The sequence below is a fragment of the Callospermophilus lateralis genome, chromosome 1 (assembly GCF_048772815.1).
Source record: "Callospermophilus lateralis isolate mCalLat2 chromosome 1, mCalLat2.hap1, whole genome shotgun sequence".
Lineage (NCBI taxonomy): Eukaryota > Metazoa > Chordata > Mammalia > Rodentia > Sciuridae > Callospermophilus > Callospermophilus lateralis.
The window spans coordinates 205,634,276-205,657,372 of NC_135305.1; the positions used below are offsets into that span (position 1 = coordinate 205,634,276).

General features: G+C 45.4%; 1 protein-coding gene across 4 annotated transcripts; it reads right to left on the reverse strand.

Annotated features, from left to right (window-relative positions):
• Positions 1 to 1,073: 1,073 nt before the first annotated feature.
• On the reverse strand, positions 1,074 to 21,695 carry Znf445 (zinc finger protein 445). Of its 4 annotated transcripts, none has more exons than XM_076844410.2 (8): positions 21,410 to 21,667; positions 16,468 to 16,565; positions 11,834 to 12,377; positions 9,796 to 9,964; positions 9,364 to 9,467; positions 8,962 to 9,088; positions 8,252 to 8,362; positions 1,074 to 7,577 (listed from the first exon to the last, which is right to left on the reverse strand). In XM_076844410.2, exons 3-8 carry the CDS (start codon positions 12,260 to 12,262, stop codon positions 5,386 to 5,388), a joined length of 3,132 nt encoding a protein of 1,043 aa, XP_076700525.1. In that variant the 5' UTR covers positions 12,263 to 12,377; positions 16,468 to 16,565; positions 21,410 to 21,667; the 3' UTR covers positions 1,074 to 5,385. The 4 variants fall into 4 exon arrangements, with proteins under 4 accessions (XP_076700525.1, XP_076700513.1, XP_076700505.1 ...); XM_076844398.2 differs by having other exon boundaries at positions 11,834 to 12,395; XM_076844390.2 differs by lacking the exon at positions 16,468 to 16,565 and having other exon boundaries at positions 11,834 to 12,616; positions 21,651 to 21,695.
• Between the last annotated feature and the right edge of the window lie 1,402 nt (positions 21,696 to 23,097).

Consider the following 23,097-nt stretch of genomic DNA (forward strand, 5'->3'; position numbering starts at 1 on the left):
CCTGAGCTCTGACACTACCATCACCCACCCACACAGCAGCATTCTCTCCACATGGTTCCACTTTAGCTCCACAGGCCTCTCTGCCAACCTCCAACCATTCTAAGCACTTGTTTGTTCCTGCTTTGGTGGTCTGCCCCTACAAAGGTGGGATTCAAACACTGCCATCCCCCAAATTGGCTCAGATGTTGAGAACAATGACACTGCACACATGGGATCATGAAAAACTTGACCATTCATAACTGAGGCTTTCTGGGCAGAAGCAGGGCAGGCACCTTTCTCTTGGGGGTAGAGAGTGGCTCTGGTTACTGTAGTCACAGGATAGGTCTCAGTGAACTGCCAAAACCCAGGTTTGCATGGTTTGACACTCTGGCATTGAGGGGACGTGCTTGGCCTCAGCCTGCGCCAATGTGGGGCAACATGAGGGGAGTGCTTAAAAATTGTCAGCAGCCACACATCAAAGATGGGGGCAGACTATAGCAGACTCTGCCTCCATGACACTGTGGCATTCTTTTTGCCTCTTTATTTTAAAATACCTAGGCAACAATTCTTAAGTTCTCTTTAAGTAATTGGCATGGTTTCTGACTCCTGAGTAGAACCTGACAGAAAATCCTGCCATTCTATTAGAGTTAGCATTAATTTCAAAGGTGCAGGAGTTGGCATGTGAACATTTATTTACTCTTTCCCTTGTTTCTTTAATAGAGTAGAATGGCTGACAAAGCTGACAATTCCATCCCCAGGGTCCCATTCCTCATCAGAACCATGAGTCGACAGCTTCTGGCTTCACTTCCTATTTTCCAGCAAGGAGAAGAAAATGGAACGTACGATTTCCCATAAGCTGTTTGTCTTAGAGACCATATATCAATACACACAGAACTCCCTCATTTTTCAAATCTGTTGCAAGGTATTTCCCCAGAGGCACAATTGTTTAACCATCTGTCACTGCCATTTGCATTGCTTTCAACTTTGGGAGGTGAGGTCTCTGAAGCCGCCTTAAGAGATTAAGTGACTTACTTACTCTAAGTAACATCATGGAAATGACAGAGCTGATTTCTACACCATCACAACAGAACCCATGCTTTAAAATGTTTTATTTTGACATATTTTAACTAACAGTCAAAAAGAAGCCACCGCGTTATCCCGTTAAATCTTAGCATCCTGATGCATCTGCATCAGTTTTTAGAAAGAACACACAAGTGAAGTCCCCAAGTGCTCTCCTTGATTCCATCAGCATCTCCTGCCCTGGAAAGGCAGGGCAGTGACATGCATCCATCATTACAATTCATGATTTTACACTCTTATTTCATATCATTTGAATCCACAGAAAAGTGGATTGTGCAAAATAATACTATTACATATCAAGAATGTGTACATGCCAGACAACATTTTAAGCATTTTACATGCATTATTTCATTAATTGCCCCCCATCCCAACCATTCTGTGAGGTTGGCACTACTATCCACATCACAGAAAAACACAAACCAATAAAAGTGTGTGCCCATGAACACACAGTGTGACTTTACACAAATGGTACACAGTACATAGCTTCTGCAATTCTTAGCATTTTGTGTACATGTGTGTATGGTACAGGGGATTGTACCCAGGGGCGATCTGCCACTGAGCTATATCCCCAGCCCTTTTTAGGTTCTGAGACAGGGTCTTGCTAAGTTGTCCAGGTTTGGCCTTGAACTTGCGATCTTCCTGCCTCAGCCTCCCAAGTAGCTGGGATTACAGACGTGCACCATCACGCCCAGCTTCAGCCTGGTTTTTATCTGGGTTGAAAGATATAATTGTCTTTTATATTCACTTTCTAAAGTACCAAAAAGCAACCTATTTGTTTACCTGTTCTTCTGTTGATGGCATGCAGGGTTCTGCCAATCCTCTTTCCTAAATAGCTCTGCAACGAAGAGCATAACATTCCTTTCTTCACATGGCACTCTTCTTGGATATATCCAGGAGGGCCACTGCAGTACTCACCACTTTACAAGACTCTGTAAATCATCTGGCACCATAGTTGTCACCAAAAGCAATATGAACTTCAGTTGTAACACACACTTGCCCATATTTTGGCTTTCAATTTGTAATATTTTATATTTCTTGTGCTTTCTTCTTTGCACACACTTGTCTGTCTCAAAGTCTCTGTCATTGAGGGTAAGGCTAACCACCAAACAGTGGCCAAAGGAACTTCTGGCACCCACTCTTCTCTGTGATGGACCCAGCCCATCTGGCTTTCTCCAACCCCAGCTTTAGTTCTTCATGAGGGTAGAGAAGGTGGGCTAGGCTGGAGGAAGCCTGAATGCTGTCCAAGCCAGGCTGTGGCTGAAACCATCAGAAACTGTCAGCTGGAGTCCTGTGGCTCAGAACCATCCACAGCTGGGCTCCTTATCAAGTGCAGAAGTGCACCTGAGCAGTGGCTTCCTGTCAACATTTCACTCAGGGGCCACTTCAAAAGACTGCACCCCTGAGTTGGCTGAACCTGTCAGCTCTAGATTCCTTCAGAGGGACAATTTTGTGGAAAAGTTCCTCTGTGTGGTAAACAAATAAGCATCCAACCCTATCCTCCAGAGTACTTGGCTAGGCTGCAGTGACAGACTGGAAACCAGATGACACCCAACAGAGCAAGACTTGAGCTGCAAGAGTGGCGGGGCTGGGGAGCAGGCCTAAAAAGGATGAGGGCCCCAAAAGCTGAAGATATGAACCAGCATAGAGAAATGTGGCACTCTGGGTAAAGGGAGAAACACAAAGCTGGAGAGACCAGGGTGTGCAGGGAGGGGCACTAGTCAAATCCAACACTGATTATCAAAATGTTTAGTAGTTAGTTCTAAGGAGTCAAGATTTTATTAATATTTCTATAATAATTGATTATTGAAGAATTAAGAAAATTTGCAAGTCCAGGCTACTGAACACACTGCACCAATACAATCCCCAAACAGTAACAGCATACTTGATTATAGAAGGATTCCCGTTAATTTTTTACTTCATCACTTGTATGTTTTAGATTTTGATCAGAATGTTTAAAAATAAGTACATCTCATTCTATAAAAACAGCAGTGGAAACACCTATTGGAATAAGAACTCCAGGTAATACAGAAAAAAACGGGTCTTCCCATGGTTGTACCACCAAGTGACATTTGAGTTGAACCTCCGTGAGGTCTCTAGTCCCAGATTTCAATCACCTATCCAGAGCCTCAGCAACCCAAGCCAGGCCCAGGAAGCAACCCACACAAGCCAAATACCACAAGGGTACACAGGGAAACTGACACTGAGGTACACTTGCCTGCCCAAGATCATCCTGCCAGCAGAAGGTACATGAAGCCTGGCATCTGGAACCCAGGTTTGATGATTCCAAGGCCCTTCCCATGAACTGGCCCCTGCCCAGCCACATCTAGCGCCAGTCTTAGCACCCCATCTGTGCCAGAGGGGCAACACCTGATTTCAGGCCATGGGAAACTGCTGCTGTAGAGGGCCAAGATGGCAACACCGAGTTCCCACCAGAAAACTGAGTGATGCCCTACCTGCCTCTACCCACACACTACCACACAATTTTATTCTTCATTTTCTCCTGGCGACGGCAATCCAGAAGATAGGAAGACTCAGTACTCTAACATAAACAAAAGACATGTACCAGGCTGGTTTCTTCTCATTATGAGAAATGGCCTGCCCAGTCTGTGCCCCAACTCACAGCAGTAAAAGGAGACATCACTGCATAATTGAGACATTTTATCCTCACATTTGTAATCTGAGCTCTTCAATAATTCAAAGAAATTACTTAAATACACTTCAGAAATGTCACTCCTTCACATTTGTGTCATTTAGATGATTCTTGCTTATTGCTTCAACATCAGCGGCTGGGCAAGTGAGGGGGTGCTTCCCCCATCATGCCCCTTTGTCTCCTGAGGGCAACAGGTGCATGCCCAGTTACTCTAGTGTTGCGCCTGATACCAGCAAGGAGCGCACACACAGCGGGCTGTGGAGTGACAACTACCATGCACAGAGGCTGGAGATATAAGCACAGGGGCTTAAGCTTTCATGTGTGCTCAGGACTCAGGTCTTAACAGAAGTCAGAGATGGGTAAAAAGTCCCATCCTGGGAACTGTCAGCAGAAACAACTGCATAAAAACCTTTCAGCTACACTTTACTGAGTCCTCCGATCTGTGGTTAACACTTGCAGAACGCAATTCACATTCAGACCACACTCCATTCCAAACTACCCCAGGCACTCCACCTCCCTGAGGCGGCCCCAGCCCGAAATGACCTGTGAAGCCCACACAGCCTGACCCATCACTCCTCTGGACACTCATCCTCTCCCCCAGCTGGCTCATTCTACTCTGCTCCTGGGGCCTCCCTGCTATCCTCTGAGGACATGGGTCAAGATCCTACCACCTCTGCCGGGAACTCTATCTAGAGATCCACCTGGCTTGCTCTCTGCCTCCTTCGAGAACTCGGATTTCCCTTTCTCTGTAGAGGCCCTCCCTGACCAACCTGTTTCAAATCACAGCCCTCCTCCCAATCTAGCATTTACTTTCACTCTTCTCTGATTTACTTTGTCCTTAACACACACCACCATCCAGGATGCTACATATGTCATTTGTTTATCATCTGTAAAGATCCAAGACAGTAGGATTTTTATCTGTTCCAATCACTGCTGGGTGACTTTTGTCTGTTCTGTCACTGCCTGGCAATAGGGAGGTGCTCAGGACATTTCTGCTGAACTGACGGACGGCTGCTGCTTGCGTAGACCTGTGGGGTGGAGATGGTGATGAGGCACTGGCGGAGCTCCCTTATCCAAGCAATTGAGCCCGCCACCCTGCTCTCGTCTACCTGCTGCTGAGACAATTCTAGGCCCTAGTGGATATCCAGAAACCCAGCTATGAAGCTGAAGTCCCAGCCTGAACTCAGGAGGCAGCTCAGGAGACCAGGAGTTCTCGACGCTGTTGCTTTTAAAGTCAACAGAACAGGCACAGTCACGGGCCAAACCTAAGGAAAGACTGAGGATCCAACTGGCTCCTTCTAGCAGCACAAAGCCCCCCAGGTCACAGCCATGTTGTCCAAACCCAAAGGGCAATGGTCTATCTAGAGTTGTCAAAGGAGATGTGGCTTGGGGAGCCTCAGGCTATTGTGAAAAAGATGGTTAGTAGGGGCCTAGGACTCCAGAAAGGCCCCAAAGAACATGGTGATGCTATTCCCTATAGTATCACTTCCCAGCAGGGATACTGGGGACTCTCTGAGCTTTGAAATCTTCAGGATTCCCTGCCAGTAGCTTCCAAAATAGATAGGGCTGGGCCCTTTGTGAAGGTTTCCCCCTCAATGCCTATAATCAGGGGTGCTCTAGCAGGGTAGTCAGGAACCATTCCCTACCCCACTGTTATTGACAGCCCCAAGCTAATCTCAAATATGGTTTTTCATATGCCGAGCCAAATTTGAAGACCACCTGAAGGTCTTCCCACACACTCTGCATTTGAAGGGCCTCTCCCGGGTATGAAACCTCTTATGGCTAACAAGATGTGAACTCTTGTTAAACGTTTTCCCACATATGCTACACTTGTGGCACTTCTTCTCAGTGGGCACACTGTGGAGTCCAGTGAGTGTGACATTCGGGTCACAAGGCTCCTTACCATCCTTAAGGGGCTTCTCTTCCCTTGGTTCTAATTCCTGTACATTCAGCCCCATGTCCTGATAGGAAGACAAACCCGGTTGGCTGCATTCAGACTGTGGCACCGCGGCATGTTTTCTCTGATGGACAGAAAGGGTGTGCTTCCCGATGAAATCCTTCCCACACCACTCACATTTAAAAGGTCTCTCTGTGGTGTGGACCCTCTGATGATTAACGAGACGATAATTCCTATCGTAAGATTTCCCACACAAATTGCATTTATAGCGCTTCTCTCCACTATGGATTCCCTTGTGATCTAAAAGACTTCTTTTACGTGTAAAGCTCTTTCCACATTCTTGACACCAGAAAGGCTTCTGACCAGGGAGGACTTTGGGCTGCAGATCAGGGAGGACTTTGGGCTGAAGATCAGGGGTCTCTTTACTTTTAGGACTCTCATACTTCTGGTGCAAAGAGTGCTGCCTCTGGTGTCGGTAGAGATTGGAGCTCCATCTGAAGGCTTTTCCACACTCCCTGCACTTATAAGGCTTCTCTCTGGTGTGAATTCGTTGATGGATGAGAAGGAATGAGTGATTGCGGAAGTCTTTGCCACACTGACCACATTTGTAGGGCTCCTCTGTAGTGTGGCTGCTCTGAGGAGTTTGGAGCACTGTGTCCTGACTAACAGATGGCCCTGCCTCAGGCTTTCTTTTAATGGCATGTTGCTTCTTATGAACAATGAAGGCTGACCTATAGGTGAATCCTTTTGCACATTCACTGCATTGATATGGTTTCTCACCTGTGTGAATTCTTTGGTGCTCACTGAGAGTTTTCTTTTGAGTGAAAGTTTTCCCACACTGCTGACATGAAAAAGTTTTCTCCACGGTGGGGGCAACAGTAGTCAGTGGGAGCGGACTACAATTTTGTCTGAAGTCTTCTCGATGTTTCTCTTGTTCACAGAACTCTTCCTCCTGGTGTAACCTCACATGACGAGTAAAGTTTGACCTCCACCGAAAGGTTTTCCTACATTTGGTACATTTATAAGGTTTCTCCTGCGTGTGAATCCTTTGATGTTCAAGCACATAGGACTTACAGTGAAAGGATTTCCTACACTGGCTGCAGTCAAAGGGTTTCTCCCCACGCTGGTCTCTGAAATGGTGACCAAGACCTGAGTTGTAGGTGAGAGCTTCTTCATACTGATTCAATTCAAATTTCTGCTTAGTGTGGGTTTCCTGGTGCAGACGGTAGGCTGACACACGTTGGAAAGCTTTCTCACATAAATTGCATTTGTAAGGTTTTACTCCAGTATGGATTTTCTCATGTCGCACACAGTTTGAGCTCCACCTAAATGGTTTCTCACACACCCTACATTTAAACGGCTTCTCTTGAGTGTGAAGTCTCTGATGATACGCAAGATGGGAGCTGCGATTGAAGGTCCTCTCACAGTAATGGCATCTGTACAATGGCCCCACCAGGTAAAGGCTCTGTTCATGCTGATGATGAGCACTGAGGCTGAAGCCCTTTTCACCTGTGTCCTTCTCGCTCCCTTTCAGGCCAGTATGAATTCTCTGATGGAGGCTAAACCCCCCAATAGTGTGTCTGAGTCCCTTCCCATATTTCTTGTAGTCAAAATGGTGTGAACCTTTTCTGAAGTGTCTGCCACAGCCATGTTTAAGGGATCGCTTTCTCTTGGAAACTCTCAAATATGTAACGTGTTTTAGGTCAAAACTATTACTTCTTCCCAGTACTTCGAATTCTTTTCCCACTTTATGACTGAGATCAATCTCTTCCTTCTTATTTTTCACTTGTGTGGGGCTTTCACAGTACTTCTTTCCACAGGGCCTGCTCTTCTGTTCAAAAGATATTCTGAGTCCTATTCCTTCAGAAGCACTAGTCACAGGGCAGCCTGATGGCACAGTGAACGTTTCTGCATCTTCCAATGGAGCCTGTTTTAAGATGAGCTTGTTTGTCTCAATCTGGAGCTTACCTCCTGACAAAAATTAAGAATGAGAGAATGTACTCTTTTCCCATACTTGGAACTAGAGAAAGCAATAAGGGCCCATGTAATGCCATGACGTGGGTGGTGAGGCTCTTGCCCGACTGCCAGTCAGGAATAAGGCAAAACATGGAAGAGTGCCCCAGATAACAGGGAAGGGAGGAGGAGAAGCAAGATGAGCATAGCAGTCACAGACATGCAGAAATCCTATCCAGCAGGAAAAGAATAAGGGTTGAGAAAAGAGTATTAAACAGCAAGAAAGGGGAGAAGAATCATGGGACTAGGACAGGGGCACTGTAGAAAGATACCCAAAAGTTAAGAGGTAGGTTTTGGTTGAAAGGACTAGAGAGATCAAACCTGTCAAAGAATAATCAAAGGAACAGCCCCAGCAACTCAGGAGGCTGAGTGGAAAAGGGAAGAACAGTAAATCCTTCTATGGGCAAGAACTGTTAGAAAGAGGGCCACTGGGGGAAGGGACAAGGCTAGAAATAAATAGCTTATCATAGGCCAGCCAGGAGGAAAAAGGCCTAGGGGCCCATCACCCCTTAATGACACTTAAAGATATTCCTTCTAGCAAACAATGATCACTAGTCCCTAGTGGGGTACTTGACCTTAAGAGAGAGCAGCAGATGTAAGAGGGAAGGGTCTAATAGATTCTATGAACTTACCTCTAGGGGAAGCACCTGGATCCCTTTTAGGCTTGGCTGCCTGAATATTCAGGCCCCACGGCTCCCTTGCTTCCAACCAGGAGATCAGAGCAGGTTTAGAGAATGGGCCCACTGCAGAAAAGGAGGGAAAGGGTGGAAAGGTGGATGGATCACACAGAACTACTCTCTAAGACCCTCTCAGTCTGAGATCCTGAGGGAGAAAGGAAGGCCAGGAAGGCAGGTGGAGGAAGTGAGGGCAGGAGAACTAGAAAGCCATTTCTGATAGCCATGAGCAAAGGACTGCTAAGATTCTCCTGAGGTGGGAACCACACAATTACTCAACTGGTTAATCAGTCAACAGTTTTGTTTTGTTTTTTTTTATTTTTTAGTTGTAGGTGGACACAATACCTTAATTTTTATGTGGTGCTGAGGATTGAACTCAGTGCTTCATGTGTGCTAGGTGAGCGCTGTACCACTGAGCCCCAACCCCAGCCCCAATAGTTTCTGAATACCTAAATAGATTGAAACATCTTCAATCTTTATAATCATCCAGCATGATAGGCATTATTATCCCATTTTTCAAAAGAGGATAATGAGGTGATAGATTAAGTTGACCTGGTTAGTAGTTACAGGATCTAAACCCAGGTCAGGTCCCTTTCTATGCACAACAACAAAAACCAAGAAGACAAAAGTAAAGGTTGATAGAAGCATGGGGAATGTCGGTGACTTACCCAGAGAAGCCACGTTCCCATAATTCTCCAGCATCACATCCCTATAGAGATTCCTCTGAGCTGAGTCCAGCCATCCCCACTCATCCAGGGAGAAGGTTACCTCCACATCCTTGAAAGTCATAGCCTCCTGAAAATAACACTGTGCTCTAGAGCTGGTCCACAGCTCTCAGCTTTCAGGAGGGGCTGGAGGAATGTGGTTGGCTGAGAGTAACCCCAGATGGATCTGCAAAGGTGAAAGACTATCACCCAGCAGAAGAGCTCTGGGCTCAAGGGGAATAATTGGGTCTCTAGGACATGGGTCCCTGGACATGAGGTCACTGGACAGAGAAACCCAGGAGGAGAGAAGGTGCACTTCACCATTAGGCAGCAATGCTGAGACATAAGGAAGGGCAGAAGACTCACCTGGGACTCAGCCGTCAGGGACCTGGTGGCCCTTACCCCATCTCCTGGGCTTCCTGGGATCCCTTCACTCTGGGAAATGGCATGCACCTGGGCAGCAGGAGGAGCTGAGGGAGAAGAAAGAGCCATGAGAGAGCTGTCCAGCTCTGGCCACCCACTGAGAAACCCATTCTTCCCACTCTTAGAGGGCTCCTGGACCAAAAGCAGGTACTGACTGTTGTTAAAACACCCATACAATGTGACCTCAGTGTCTCACAGGGACTGGGAAAGGGGCAGGGGATGTGTGCTGGGAAGAGGAGCTAGTGAGACACAGCGGGGTTTGAGAGAACACAGAAGTAAGGGACAGAGAGAGAGGACAGACAGTAACAAAACAACACTATGGGAAATTAGGGGACATGGCATGAGGCTAGGGTCTTAGAGCTAGGCAGAGAGTACCGGATTGCTCAGCCAGGAAGTCACGCACTCCTATTGCATAGGGAAGCTCCAGGTGGTCTCCCAAAGCAGAGCCGCTCCTGAGAGGTGAAGCAGGGGGCCATGTCTGTGCAGACTGCAGGGGTCCTGTACCCATCCAATGCACATCTGGGCTCTGGGCAGGGCCTGGATCCTAGCAAGAAGATGACGTTGTGAGAGGAACCCCCCATGGGAATCAGAAATCAAACTCAGGAAAGAGGCCACATGGCCAATCTCTAAAGGGCACAGGGAAAAGGATGAGCAAATGAACTCTATTACCTCCAGTCAGAGAAAAACCCAGGTAGGCCCCTCTCACCCTTTGGCCTTAGTCCAAGGACACACTTGGCCATCAGTAATAGCACTACTGACAGTCCTCAGATGCCACAATGACACCTCCAACTACCTCTCAGCCCCTACCCTTGCCTAGAATTGAGAAATCGGAGAGAAAGAATTAGTCCCTGAAAAGTACATGGATAATGGTTCTGGGCAAACATGCAGCCAAGCAATATCTTCCTTCAAGCACTGTCCTAGGACTGAAATGCAAAGTGACTTCATCAAGCTAGCTCAGATTATTTAAATCTAAATGAAACAGTAACACTGGAGAGAGGCGATGCTAACTAGAGGGTCAGCCAGAGAGCCATGGAAGAAAAAGTTTCTAAGGAAAGAGATCCTTGCCCTGGTACTTCAAATAGCTTTGGTCTCTGAGGCAAGGCTGTCCTTGATGCAGAAATGAGCTATGCCAATGAACTTCGGGGCTCTATGCCAATGAACTTCACGTTTTCCTGACCCTGTGGTGAAGATATTCTCTAGGGTGATATGGACAAATATTAGCCTGAGGCCAATGAACATCTGATAGAGAAAAAGGCTGCAGAGGATGAATTGTTTATTATCTCCTGTATCTCTCAAACCATAATAAAGGGAGAAAAATGGAATAATAAGAATAAGGGAGCAAAGCCAAACCAGTTTAAAGATAGACAAACTTTCCCAGGCCCTGTTTTTTCATGCTATGGTAATTATTTAATGGGCCACAGGATGATTCTGCAGTTTCATATGCATCTTAAAATATTTCTGTTCATTTTTCAGAATTTGGCGGGTATCTCCCAGCCAAATTTCTAGCTAGTTTTCAACTAGCTAGTAAGGCTCTTTCTGCTCATTTGGCAATGTTTCCATGGATTTAAAAACCTAACTTCTAGCCCTAAGTGAATTAAATACAACCAAGCCATAATTTTGTGACTGCTGTGTAACTTATTTCATTTTATACAATATTATTAGGTTCTTCTGAACATCTCCTTGTTTTGATAAAATGATAAAAATAATAAATCTCTTTACTGGCTTCCTGTGTGCAGCAGAAGGAGCAGGAAGGATCTGCTGGGTGATGTACCTCCACTCTACCGCCCCGCCAGGCATAGGACAGCCAGCTCTCTCCCAGCACCAAGGCCAGGGTCAGACACATAACAGGCACTCAAATATTTACTCAAAAAATTCTCATAATCAGATCATTTCTGCATTTTCTTCTCAATAAACGGAGACTCTGAAAGGTACAATAACATGGCCAAGGACACCAAGGCTGTAGAATTTTGGAATAAAGTTTAAGACCTGAGGCCTTCCAATTTCCCAGCTCAGGGCTGCCCCCCATCACTTGTGTCCACCCGCCTACCACCACTCAGATCCTCAGACACTCACTGAGGAGGAAGCAACTTGGTACATGTAGACTGCTCTTTCTCGTAGTCTCCCATTCAGAAGCCAGGAGTCCTGATCCTAAGGTCCCTCTCCTGCCTTACCTCTTTACAGGTCTGGGGTCAGACTCAAGACAAATTAGATAACGTGTACAGATGGACTTTGTATACTTTAAGCCATTCTGCACAAAAACTGTGATGGCTCAGGATTCACCTCAGCTGCTCAGGTGCCACCACAATGAGAAGAGAAGGCCTCCCCTGAACTGCTCAAGCTAACTTCAGAGGGCCACGTTCACCCCTAGACAGGAAGGTAGAGTTCACCAGGTACCACACACTTGTTCACTCACCCTCTGTGGTGTCCCATCAAGGTCTTTCTGTAGCTCCTCCAGCAAAGCCACAGCTTCCTCACCACTCTCAGGGTGATGGAGCTGCACCCAGGTCCGGAGCTCCCCGGGCAGGATGCTCAGGAACTGCTCCAGCACCAGCAGCTCCAGGATCTGAGGCTTGGAGAGAACATCAGGCCTCAGCCACCAGCGGCAGAGCTCCCGGAGCCGGCTCAGAGTTTCTAGGGGCCCAGAAGACTCATGATAGCGAAGTTGCCTAAAGAGCTGACGGAACAGCTCCTGGCCAGGACGGTTAAGTGTCTGAGGCCTGGCAGTCTGCACTGAAGTATAGCCTTCATCTTCTTCTTCCTTCTTTACCATTTGAAGGCGCCCTCGATCCCTTGAAGCCTGGGCCTGAGCTGGATGGACAGCATACCACCTGCCCGGAGGCATCACTGTTGTTCAGGATCGACCCAGCTAAGTGCACACAGAGTCTGCTACTGGGTCCTCAGGAGTATCTTCTGAGCAACAAAGTACTCAATGTCATTTGCTGGGACATCAGAAGTCACTGAAATAACCAACATTCCTGTTCAGAAGTGGACAGATAGGAAAATGATGTCCATTTCAAATGATGCACTTAGATGCAGTTGGTTGAGATCATCTTTGGATGTATGAGAAGAGGGCACACGTAATGCACAAATGTACTTGTATTAAGCATAGCAGGGCTAGATTGTCACTTACTGAGGTAAGCCAATAAAACATCCCAGAATAAAGTAAAACACGTATACAGCTAAAATACAAAAATATCTGATGAAAAAAATCAAAGAAGATGTAAATAAGCTGACAGACATACCATATTCAAGTATCAGAAGACATGACACTATGAAGTTATCAATTCTTCCCAAGTTGATCTATAGGTTTAATGTAATACCTTCAAAATTTCAGTAAGAATTTTTGAGGGTTATGAGTGATATGGCTTAGTAATAAAGTGCTTGTCTAGCATGCATGAGGCCCTGGATTCAATACCCAGCACTACAAAAAATAATAATATTTAAAATTTTAAATTAAAAAAATATGCAACAATTTACATGGGAAGGCAAAGGAATTAGAATAGGCCAAATAATTTTGAAAGAATAAAGTGAAAGAAATCAGCCTGTATAATTTTAAGACTTATAGCCACAGTAATCCAGACTGTGTGATATTAGTAGGTAACAGTTATTAGTAGGTAATAGAACAGATCAAGGAAACAGAACAGAAAAAACAGAAACAGACCCACACAAATTTGATCAACTTGTTTTTTAAAACATCAAATAGGATTTTACTAATATTATATATGGTATTTCAAAAACAAAATGCTGATTGGAAAATCCTTGATTTTATGGCCCATCATGATTAAGACCAATCATTGAATGTGTGAAAATCACTAATCCAGCTTTTCACTGATTTCCTGCATTTCCTTTCACATCTCCTCATAACAAAGGTTAATCCAAGAGGTCAAGCTACTTTCAGGAGACAACAGAGCTTCAAAAGCAAAGAAAGTAAACCAAGCCAAATCCAGCTCCCCACTTATTAGCTGTATGACCACATAATCTTACCTTGTTATATAATAACATTTAAATAAGAAGCTACCTAGGGCACATTGTGGGCTCTCACAGTGTTTGTCTGTTTCTTCACATCTAGGAAAGGAGCTTGTGCCCAGGGGCTTGTGCTTCAGATCACATCACCATGTAGAGGAGTCCACCCCTGAGATGTGCCCAAATGACTTTCCATAAAAAAGCAAAAGCAATTCCAAGAGGAAAGATAGTTTTCTCAACATATACTACTGGGGCAATCAGACAGCCACAGGCAAAATAACAAAAGTTGACCTTGATCTCATTCCCTGTACAAAAATCAATTCAAAATGGATCACAGACTTAAATGTCAAACATTAAACTGTGCAACTTGGAGGGGGGAGAAAACAACCAAAGGAGAAAACCTTCAGGATTCAGCAATATGTAAAAAGAATGATACACCACAAACAAGTGGAATGTATCCTAGCAAGGCTGATTAACATATCAGCAGAATAAAAAATAAAAAACAAAAATCACACATTCCCAATCAATAGCTGATATGTGGAAGCTAAACCACAATAAAGCAGGGGAGGGGAAGAAGAGTAGTTCAGGGGCTGGAGTTGTGGCTCAGAGGTAGAGCATTTGCCTGGTACGTGTGAGGCACTGGGTTCGATTCCCAGCACCACATATAAATAAGCAAATAAAAAAAGGTCCATCAACAACTAAAAAAAAATATTAAAAAAAAAAGAAGAGTAGTTCAGTATATTAAACAAAGGGGAATAAAAGAAAGGTGGGGTAGGAATACTAAAGACAGTATAATAAACCTAACATTTTTCCTATGCACACATATGAAAACATCTAAGTGAATCCCACCATGGTGCCCACTCCCAAGAATGGCATCCTAATCAGAACAGGATCTATTCCATGCATGTACAATTTTACCAAAATGGATTTTAATGTCAAGTATAACATGTACAAGAAGAACCCATTAAAAAAAAATACATGTTCCTGTCAACAGACGCAGAAAAAGTTTTAACAAAATCAAACATCCTGTCATAACAAAAAAACTTAATGAATAGAAACTGCTCAGTTTGATAAAAAGCCATCTACAAAAACCCACAGCTAACATCATACATGGTGAAAGCTGGATGTGGATGATGATACCCCCTCAAAAGCATGAACAAGACAAGAATATTCACTCTCACCTCTTCTACAAAACACTGAATGGGAGGTTCTGGCCATGCCAGTTGAAGAAAGGATGGAAAAATAACTACTATGTCGCAGGCACTAAGGTCCCAGAAATGAATAAAACAGACAAAAAGCACTGCTTTAAGGAGCTTATTAAGGGAAGACATATGTAAGTACCTGCCAGACAGTGATGGGGCTATGTAGTAAAATAAAACAAGGGAGACGTTTAAGACCTAGAATGAAAAAATAAGGTCATAAATTCAATCTTGCAGAAAGCAAAGGAATTCTCACAAGACCTCTTTTATATTGTTTCTAGGACAAAACATTGAAGACTACAAATTACAGCAAGTTATGCATTACTGTACTATATTATCTTTTTAGTCTCAAGCAACTGACATCATAGAATGTTTATTATGCATTAATATTTCTGGACACCACAAGCCACAGAAAACTTACTGGTGAAACAGTTAGCAATTTTCATGCTTTTGTCAGCTTTCCTTTTAAATGCATACTGGAGTTAATCTTCAAAACATTCCCATCTTTCAGCCTACCATAAGAAGGGATGGATTTATTTATGTAATTTTTTGCAGCCAAAGTTTATCTGCCTTTCTTTGGCATTACAAAAAAATACTAGAGCAGCCTAATTCTTCAGTCCCTAAATATGCTGACTACTGGCATCAGATCAATATTGGCATCAGATTCACCATTTTAGGCCGGGAACCATTTTACCTAGAGGCTCCAAAGTTTCAATTCTGAGGCAATACTGCTTAACTTCCTGTAAGAACACGTATCTACTAAACGATTAACCCCACCACAGCTTATGATGCAACTCCTAAGCAGCCTATGAAATTCCTCTTGCAACCTATAAAGCTGCTCTGTGAGTGCCAACTCGATGCTGCTCTCCTCGGAGGGACAGCCTTGTTGGTTTGCCTTGTGTTACCAACAATAAACCTCTTGTGTGAGATTCCAGTGTGTGACGTGGTCTTTGGACTTTGCGTGGACTCTGCAAGTGTCCTTCACTGGTGCAGTGACTTGGATTAGGCTCTCCCATCAACTTGCTCTCCCTTGGGGGAGCTGAGCTGCTTTGGGATCCTATGCTTGGTCCTAGGCCGCCCTCATCACAAACTCACCTTCCATTTCACCGGCTGATTTGAGTAAGTTCCCCTGCCTTCGGTCAACTCAGACGATCTGCCAGTCTCAGGAAGTGACAGCTGAACGTCCGGCACTCCCAGGGTTCCCATTGGGTCAGGAGCACCCCAACCACGGCTTTCAGAGCTACGGTTGGTCCCTACTGTCAGCAGAGTCCATAAGCTCAGAAGGCCTCAACCCTGGCAAAAGATCTTTCTCTTTCTGGGTCTTGGTTACTCTTTCAGCTCAAAAGCCCTGGTGCCAGGCACCAAGAACCCCTACAGGCCTTAGCCCCAGCTACTGTCCTGAGGCAGTGACTGTTGTGTGTGAACTGATAAATACAACCAATAAGAGTGTAAGTTATAGGTTACAGATTAGTAAAAAATATAGATTATAGATATAAGATTTTGATAAGTGAGATAAGACAATTATAAAGCAAGAACTGTCACAGACAGGCCTAAGACTCCATTTTGCTGCCTTCTATAAAACACTGTTACAAGAGCTGTTTCTGAGAAACTGAAATGAAAGCTGTTTTCTTATAAAAAAAAATTGTCTTTCTGTACTTTGTACCCCACCCAATTGTACTTTACTCAGGATGCAGCAGTGGTCACCGTGAGTTACATCCTGGGTTTGAATGCTGTTAGGATGGCCTTAGGCCTGAGCCTAAGCAACTCCAGTTTGAAACCAGCAGTTTCACCAGGCACACCCACAGAGCCCTCCAGTAAGACCACAAACAAGTTACTTCCCCTCACCCAGATAAATAGAGTAAAGCCCCTGGCAGGGTGTCCTTACCTGATAAGAAGAAAAGGCTAGAAGATCAGGGTGGAGACCACCAGACCAGATGTTTCTGACCCCAGGGTAAATGATGTCACTGAGAAATCCGGGGATAGCTGATAAGGATTGAAAGGGGGGTCAAAAGCCCTAAAATTTAGTATAAATAATAGAGCAAATGAACAGTGATTCAGCCAGCCGAAACAAGGATGCACTTGAGTTGGAGAGCCTGATGAGGACCTGACATCCCATCACTTGTCATCATTCTGAGCCTCTGCATGATCCTCACCGCTCTCAAACTCTACCACCTCTTCTGGACCTTGGTGAGAGCAGCAACTTCTCCCTATGACCTTCTCCTCAACTGGTAATCCACTCCACGCCAGGAAAAGCCTGCCTTGGATCTGGACCTGATACTGTGTTTGAGTGAGTGTGCATTTGCTGGACACAAAGCCTAAGGCTTCAGACTTTTGAACTTAGCCTGCAGAGGGAATATCTGTCACTAGCCTGTCATGATTAAGTGTGTTTTGCAGTGTTTAGAATTAATCTAGAATTGTTTGCAGTGCCTAGCATTAAGGATTGTCGTTTTCCTGTTTAAGAACCTACAGAGTAAAACTGTATTAGGTAATTTGAGTGAATAAAGCATTGAAAGGAGCAGAAGAGCATGGAGATTCTTTATTTCTCCCCTCGAATGCATATGTCACAATTTTGCCCACTCGCAACAAATGCCCTTGTGGGTCTACATGACTTTGAAATAGACTCTCACCCCCGAAGACTCCCGCCCAAATTCAGGCTGCAATAGCACCTGCTTGAACCCAGGGCTGTCGTCAACTGAATTACAAAGCTAATGCTTTTTTTTTTTTTTTTTTAATTGCTTCTGTTTATTGCTTGCTTGCTGACTGGAAAATTCCAGTTCTGCCTAGAGCCCACAGGTCCCACTTATTAATATTTTAATTTCTATGACTGGCTAGCTTACATTACAATAAACAAGTCACTGAGTTGTGTTTTTTGTGTTTATATTCTCTTTGGATGGACCAGGAAGCTGCTGTCCTCCCACAGAGACTCTGCGGTGGGTGACAGACCCTGGCCAAGTAAATAAAGCTCTCTTTTGATCTGAAATTTGGACTTAGAGTGCTTTCTATGGCATCTCCCCATAACAGTGACAACTCCCAGAGCAGTTAGCTCTTCCTCATTCGGTATAAGAGAACACAGAGGGATGCCTCTGTTTCTCCCTACCGACTCTCTCTCTCTTGCCATGGGGTGCAGCCAAGTCTGCCATCCCCTCAGACACCCCTTTGGGTTTCCTTTTAGCAAATTTAAATTCACTCCACCTTACCTCTGACTTAAGGTTCGAAAACTAATTCATCTTTGCAACTAAATTTGGCCCTTCTATACCTTAGACAATGATTTCAAATGGCCACTTAAGGGCATTCTAGATTCCCAACATTTTGAGGGACATTGTTAACTTTTGTGAGCACTCAGGGAAATGGAAAGAGAGCTCCTATGTTCAGGCTTTCTCTTTCCTTTGTTCCGAACCATCCCTCTGCTCTTCCTATTCTCCGGCCCAGGTTCTGCTCACTCTTGAAACCCTCTCCTCGACCTCAGCGCCTTCCTGAAATCCCAGACTTCGGCCCCCCTGACAAACCCCCTCACCACTGTTCTCCACCTTCTACTCCGAATCCTCTGGGACCTCCCTCAGCTACTTTCAATCTACCCGTTACTCATTTTCACTCTCGCATGGACCCCTCTACCCAGGCCACACCTCTGCTTCCCCTTCGTGAAGTAGCAGGGTCGGAGGGAGTTGTTCAGGTACCTGTCTCTTTCTCCCTTAGTGACCTCTCTCAAATCGAAATGTACCTCCAATCCTTCAGGGTACATTACAGAATTCCAATACCTAACCCAGTCACATGATCTAACTTTCCATGACATTCATATGATCCTATCCAACACCCTCCTACCTGAGGAATATAGGTGAGTTTGGGAGCAGGCCAGAAACTATGCCCACAAGGTTCAAATTCCTCCACTCTCCCAATTGGCACTGAGGCAGTCACTGATCGTGACCACAACTAGGATTACAATTCGGATGGATGGATCACTAGTAGGAACCTATTTATTACCTGCCTCATGGCTGGACTAAGAAAATCGGCCCATAAGCCTATTAATTATGAGAAACTCCAAGAGATTATTCAGGATAAAAATGAAAACTCCTCAATGTTCTTGGACTGCCTTACAAAGGCCCTTTTACAGAGCACCAATATAGCCCCTGAAACCCCAGATGGGAGACAACTACTAATGACCTATTTCTTCTCCCAGAGCTTCCCCAACATTAAGGCTAAATTCAAACACCTAGAGAGGGGACCCCTAACTCCTCAAGCAGAAGTTCTTCTAGTGGCTTATAAGGTGTATAATGGGAGAGATGAGAAGGTCCGTAAACAAAAATACCAGATGCTGGCCAAAGCCTTTCAACCTGCCCCAACCATGGGCATTTGGGTATCCCCGCTTCCTAGGAAGCACCCAGGGGGACCCCTGGCCCCTGCTTCAAATGTGGTCACACAGGTCATAGGGCCAGAGCATAAATGAATCCCCAGAAGCCTCCTAGTGCATGTCCCAAATGCCATCAAGAAGGATACTGGGCAGTCAACTGTCCTCAAACACCAAGAGGTACAAGGCCATCTGCTCTGATACCTTTCAAGCGGATCTTCTAGGTCTGGCAACAGATGACCAAGGAGGCCTGGATCCCCTCACCTGACTTCTCAGGAGCCCAGAGTAACCACTGTGGTAGCAGGTAGGCCCATCTCTTTCTTCTTAGACACTGGAGCCACATACTCAGTCCTAAAGGAGTTTTGGGGACCTACTTCTCTTTCTCGTTCCTCTATTGTCAGGGTAGAAGGAACACAGAGCAGCCCCTACAAACCCCTTTGCTTCACTGCATATTCCAGGGCATTACCCTTTCCCACTCCGTCCTGGTGATTCCCTGCTACCCAGTTCCTCTCTTAGCCAGGGATCTCCTAGCCAAAGTTGGAGCTTCCATTCCCTTTGCTCCTGAGTCTCGCCTCAACCCCAGCTCGCCTTCAGTACCTCTGCTGTTAGTACTCCAGACAAATTCCAAGGACTCTCCTTACCCCTTACCTCTTACCTGCATCAAAGGTTGATCCCTTGATCTGGAACCTCCAAAACCCTTCCATAGCTGCCCACCACCCTCCCTTGATAATATATCTCAAAGACCCCACCTATTTCCCAGCACAATCCCAATATCCACTTTCTCTCGAGAGCCTCAGAGGTCTCAAACCTTTAATCTCTGATATTCTCCGAAAACACCTAGTATGCCAAACAAACTTCCCTTTTAACACACCGATCTTAGCAGTCAAGAAACCAAACAGATCCTACAGACTACAGGATCTTCACCTCATCAATAGGACCATAATTCTCCATCCACCCAGCAGTTCTGAACCTGTATACCCTACTCTCCACCATTCCCTCACACACCACTCATCTTTTGGTTTTGGACTTAAAAGATGCCTTCTTCTCCATTCCCTTACACCCCCAATTCCAGGACATTTTTGCCTTCACCTCAACAGAACTAGACACTCATACCTCCACCCAGTTAACTTGGACTGTCTTACTTCAAGGATTTAGAGATAGTCCCCGTCTATTTGGCAACGCCTTTTCTAGGGATCTATCTTCCCTCTCACTCCCCCAATCTAAAGTTATCCAATATGTAAATGACCTCCTCCTTTGCAGCCTCTCTTTACAGACCAGTCTGACTTAAAACATATTGGGTCTCCCCATCAAAGGTTCAGCTATCTACCCCCCCAAATCACTTACCTGGGTCTTCTCATTACACCAAGCCACAAGGCAATCATCACTGATAGAATATAATTTCTTCCCTACCATCTCCCACTATGAAAGAGGAAGTTCTCTCCTTTTTGGAGATGGCGGGATTCCTCCGCTCTTGGATTCCCAACTATTCCCTTTTGGCCCACCCTCTCTATGAAGCTGCACATGGCCCCTTCTCAGAACCACTTTTGAATCCCATCACACCACATTTCCACAGGCTTCAACAAGCCCTCCTTCGAGCCCTTGCCCTCCGTCTTCCTGAACTTATCTGCCATTCTCTTTGTACTCCCTCCACAGCCAAACTCAAGGGCATTCCACACTGGATTCACAACTCCCATCTCAAAATGTTCACACCATCTCACTATATGGCAACCCCCACAGGACCTCTGTCTTTGCACATCTCCAAAACTTCGACTTTTAACCCTCCAAAGCTCCCTGTGGATTCCTAAAAAAGACTCTTCTTGGTAGAAGAGGCTACTACAAAGACTACCAGCCCCTGATGCCCAAGACCATTGACTCATGATCAACTCTTCTGACTCCAGAGACTCTGCCCCCACCTAAAACACTCCCTGACCTCCTTCACAGGAATGATGTACTATGGGAAATAAACTACAAGCACAATGTCTTAATTATCCTGGGGGTGGGGGAGGGGGAAATGCAGTCATGGTGTCATCATGCCAGCACCAACTGTAACCAAAATATGAACATATGGGGCTAGGGATGCAGGTCTGTGGTAGAATGCTTGCCTAGCATGCATAAGACCCAGGGTTCCATACACAGTATTAAAAAAAAAAAAAAAAAAGCAAACAAAAAAGAACAAATGCATCCAGCAAACTTAGAAATTATAATATTTAGGGAGTACTGTGAATGTACTTAATGCCCTACATGGTTTAAAAGGTAAGTTTGTAAATATTGCATATCCAATATTATGTGTACTTTATCGCATTTTTATCCTAGTATTACGCACAAGTTTTTAGAAAGCAACAGCATGACCTCATTTCATAATCAAAAGATGTGTGCGCGTGTATGGGTGTGCATGTGTACGAGTGTGCACACCTACCGTGCAGAAAGCGAAGCAGCCAGAAAGCGAAGATTGCGACACTGCAGTTTCCACTTTCCCTCCACTTACCCAGTCTCCAGTGACCACGCCCTCGCGCATACTAGTGTGGGGAGAGAACGCCTGAAGAAACAGCACTCTGGATCCTCCGCACTCCAGGCCCGCCCCTGAGGCCCTAGGGAGCTTTCCAGGGGCTGGAAGGGATCGCGGCTCCGTCCTGCCCAGTCCGAGGACTGCCGCCCTCGGGGAGACACCTCCGCACCGCGACCCAGGGCCCACAGCCGCCACCGTCACAGTCACCACTAGAGCTCACCGTCTCGTCAGCGCCGACAAGCTGCCCCCGCCGCGCCCACATCTCCGCCGGGTGACGCACGCGCGTCGCCGCTTGGGCCACCGCGCCTCTCTAGGACGCCAGGAGGGCCAACGACTCGCCTCCTCCCGGCCCGAATACTGCGCTGTGGGTCCAGCGCGAAGGAGTTCCTGCCCCTAAGCGGCCACAGCAGGAATTGCTTCCGCCGCCCAGGTCCTTCAGGCCCCAGGGCTCTGTCAGCTTTGACTTGTTTTCCCACACATTCCTCCCAGTACGTCTGCGGGACTTCCCTGTAGGCCTCTCTCCCCCGAGGGAAGAAAGGGAGGTGAGAGGTCGAAGCAGGAACAATGACTAAATGACTGCTCATTCCTCCCTCCTTCCCGGTGTACTAAATGTAAAATAAGAATTAAAAATAAAGAAAGGGGGTTTGCAAACTCCTGTTGAAAGAGAAAGCTAGACCTCCTGTAGGCAGATAGGAAAAAAAGGTCCCAAAGGAAGGAAGGAAACCATGACATCCTGAGATACCTGGCCTGCAGAGCATACTGTTGCTGCCAGGGATGGCTTCAACCACAACTTCCTTAGCTGCCACTAGCAACGGCCAACCACAAAATCTACCCCCTACCCAAACACTGCCTCTGTTGAGTGCCAAACCCCAGGACTGAATGAATTCTCTCAATTTTGTAAATAAGGGATTAAATTTATGAACTTCTAATTGGTCTATTAAAATCAGCGCTTGTCCCATGCTAGCATCGGGCTCTACCAATCACCTCCGCTGGACCATCAGCCATGCCTTACAAAATTCCTAGACAAAAAACAACAGTTAGCGGTAACCTCCCCTATTGCGGGAGCCTTTTCCTGCTTTAAATAAATCTTGCTAGTCTACTGCCATGGTCAGTGAATTTCATTCTTCGGATTCGCAAAACAACTCCCTTGACGCCAGTCTCCTCTGTTACACTATTAGACCTGGAGGTCAAGATATGTGGAGCAGTCCTGTCCTCGTGGATTCCAAAATCTCATAATCTTGTTAATTTTAACTTTTAACCAGTTCAACTTGTTTCCTGGTAGAGGTACTGATGTCATTAGGTAATACTTTGTAGAATACCTATTCCTGCTTGCCGTTTTAGCTTTCTTATGACGTTTAAACAGTGACTAATCAACAACCTGGGGCAATCAACTATAACAACCAAGGTTTTTTTCCCCTAGATTTTGGTGTTTTTTTTTTTTCTTTTCTTTTTTCTTTCTTTCTTTTCTTTCTTTTTTTTTTTTTTTTTTTTTTTTTAGTATCCTCTTTTTCTTTTTATTTACAAAACCAGACCCCTCAAACCTATTTTCAGAGCACTTATTCTGGAGGAGAATACATGTTTCCCCAAGTGGCTGTCCTCTTAGCTCAAATAAACACTTTTTCAAACACTTATATGAGATTCTGGGTTCTTGGTTCATGGTAACCTTG

What these genes read in the sequence shown, in the direction of transcription:
- Znf445 (XM_076844390.2), bottom strand. Translation starts at nt 12,262, where the DNA reads ATGCCTCCGGGCAGGTGGTATGCTGTCCATCCAGCTCAGGCCCAGGCT. An exon ending in TTGATGGGACACCACAGAGG is followed by an intron (nt 9,965 to 11,833) that starts GTGAGTGAACAA and finishes TCTTCTTGCTAG; the next exon opens with GATCCAGGCCCTGCCCAGAG. An exon ending in CTTCCTGGCTGAGCAATCCG is followed by an intron (nt 9,468 to 9,795) that starts GTACTCTCTGCC and finishes CTTCTCCCTCAG; the next exon opens with CTCCTCCTGCTGCCCAGGTG.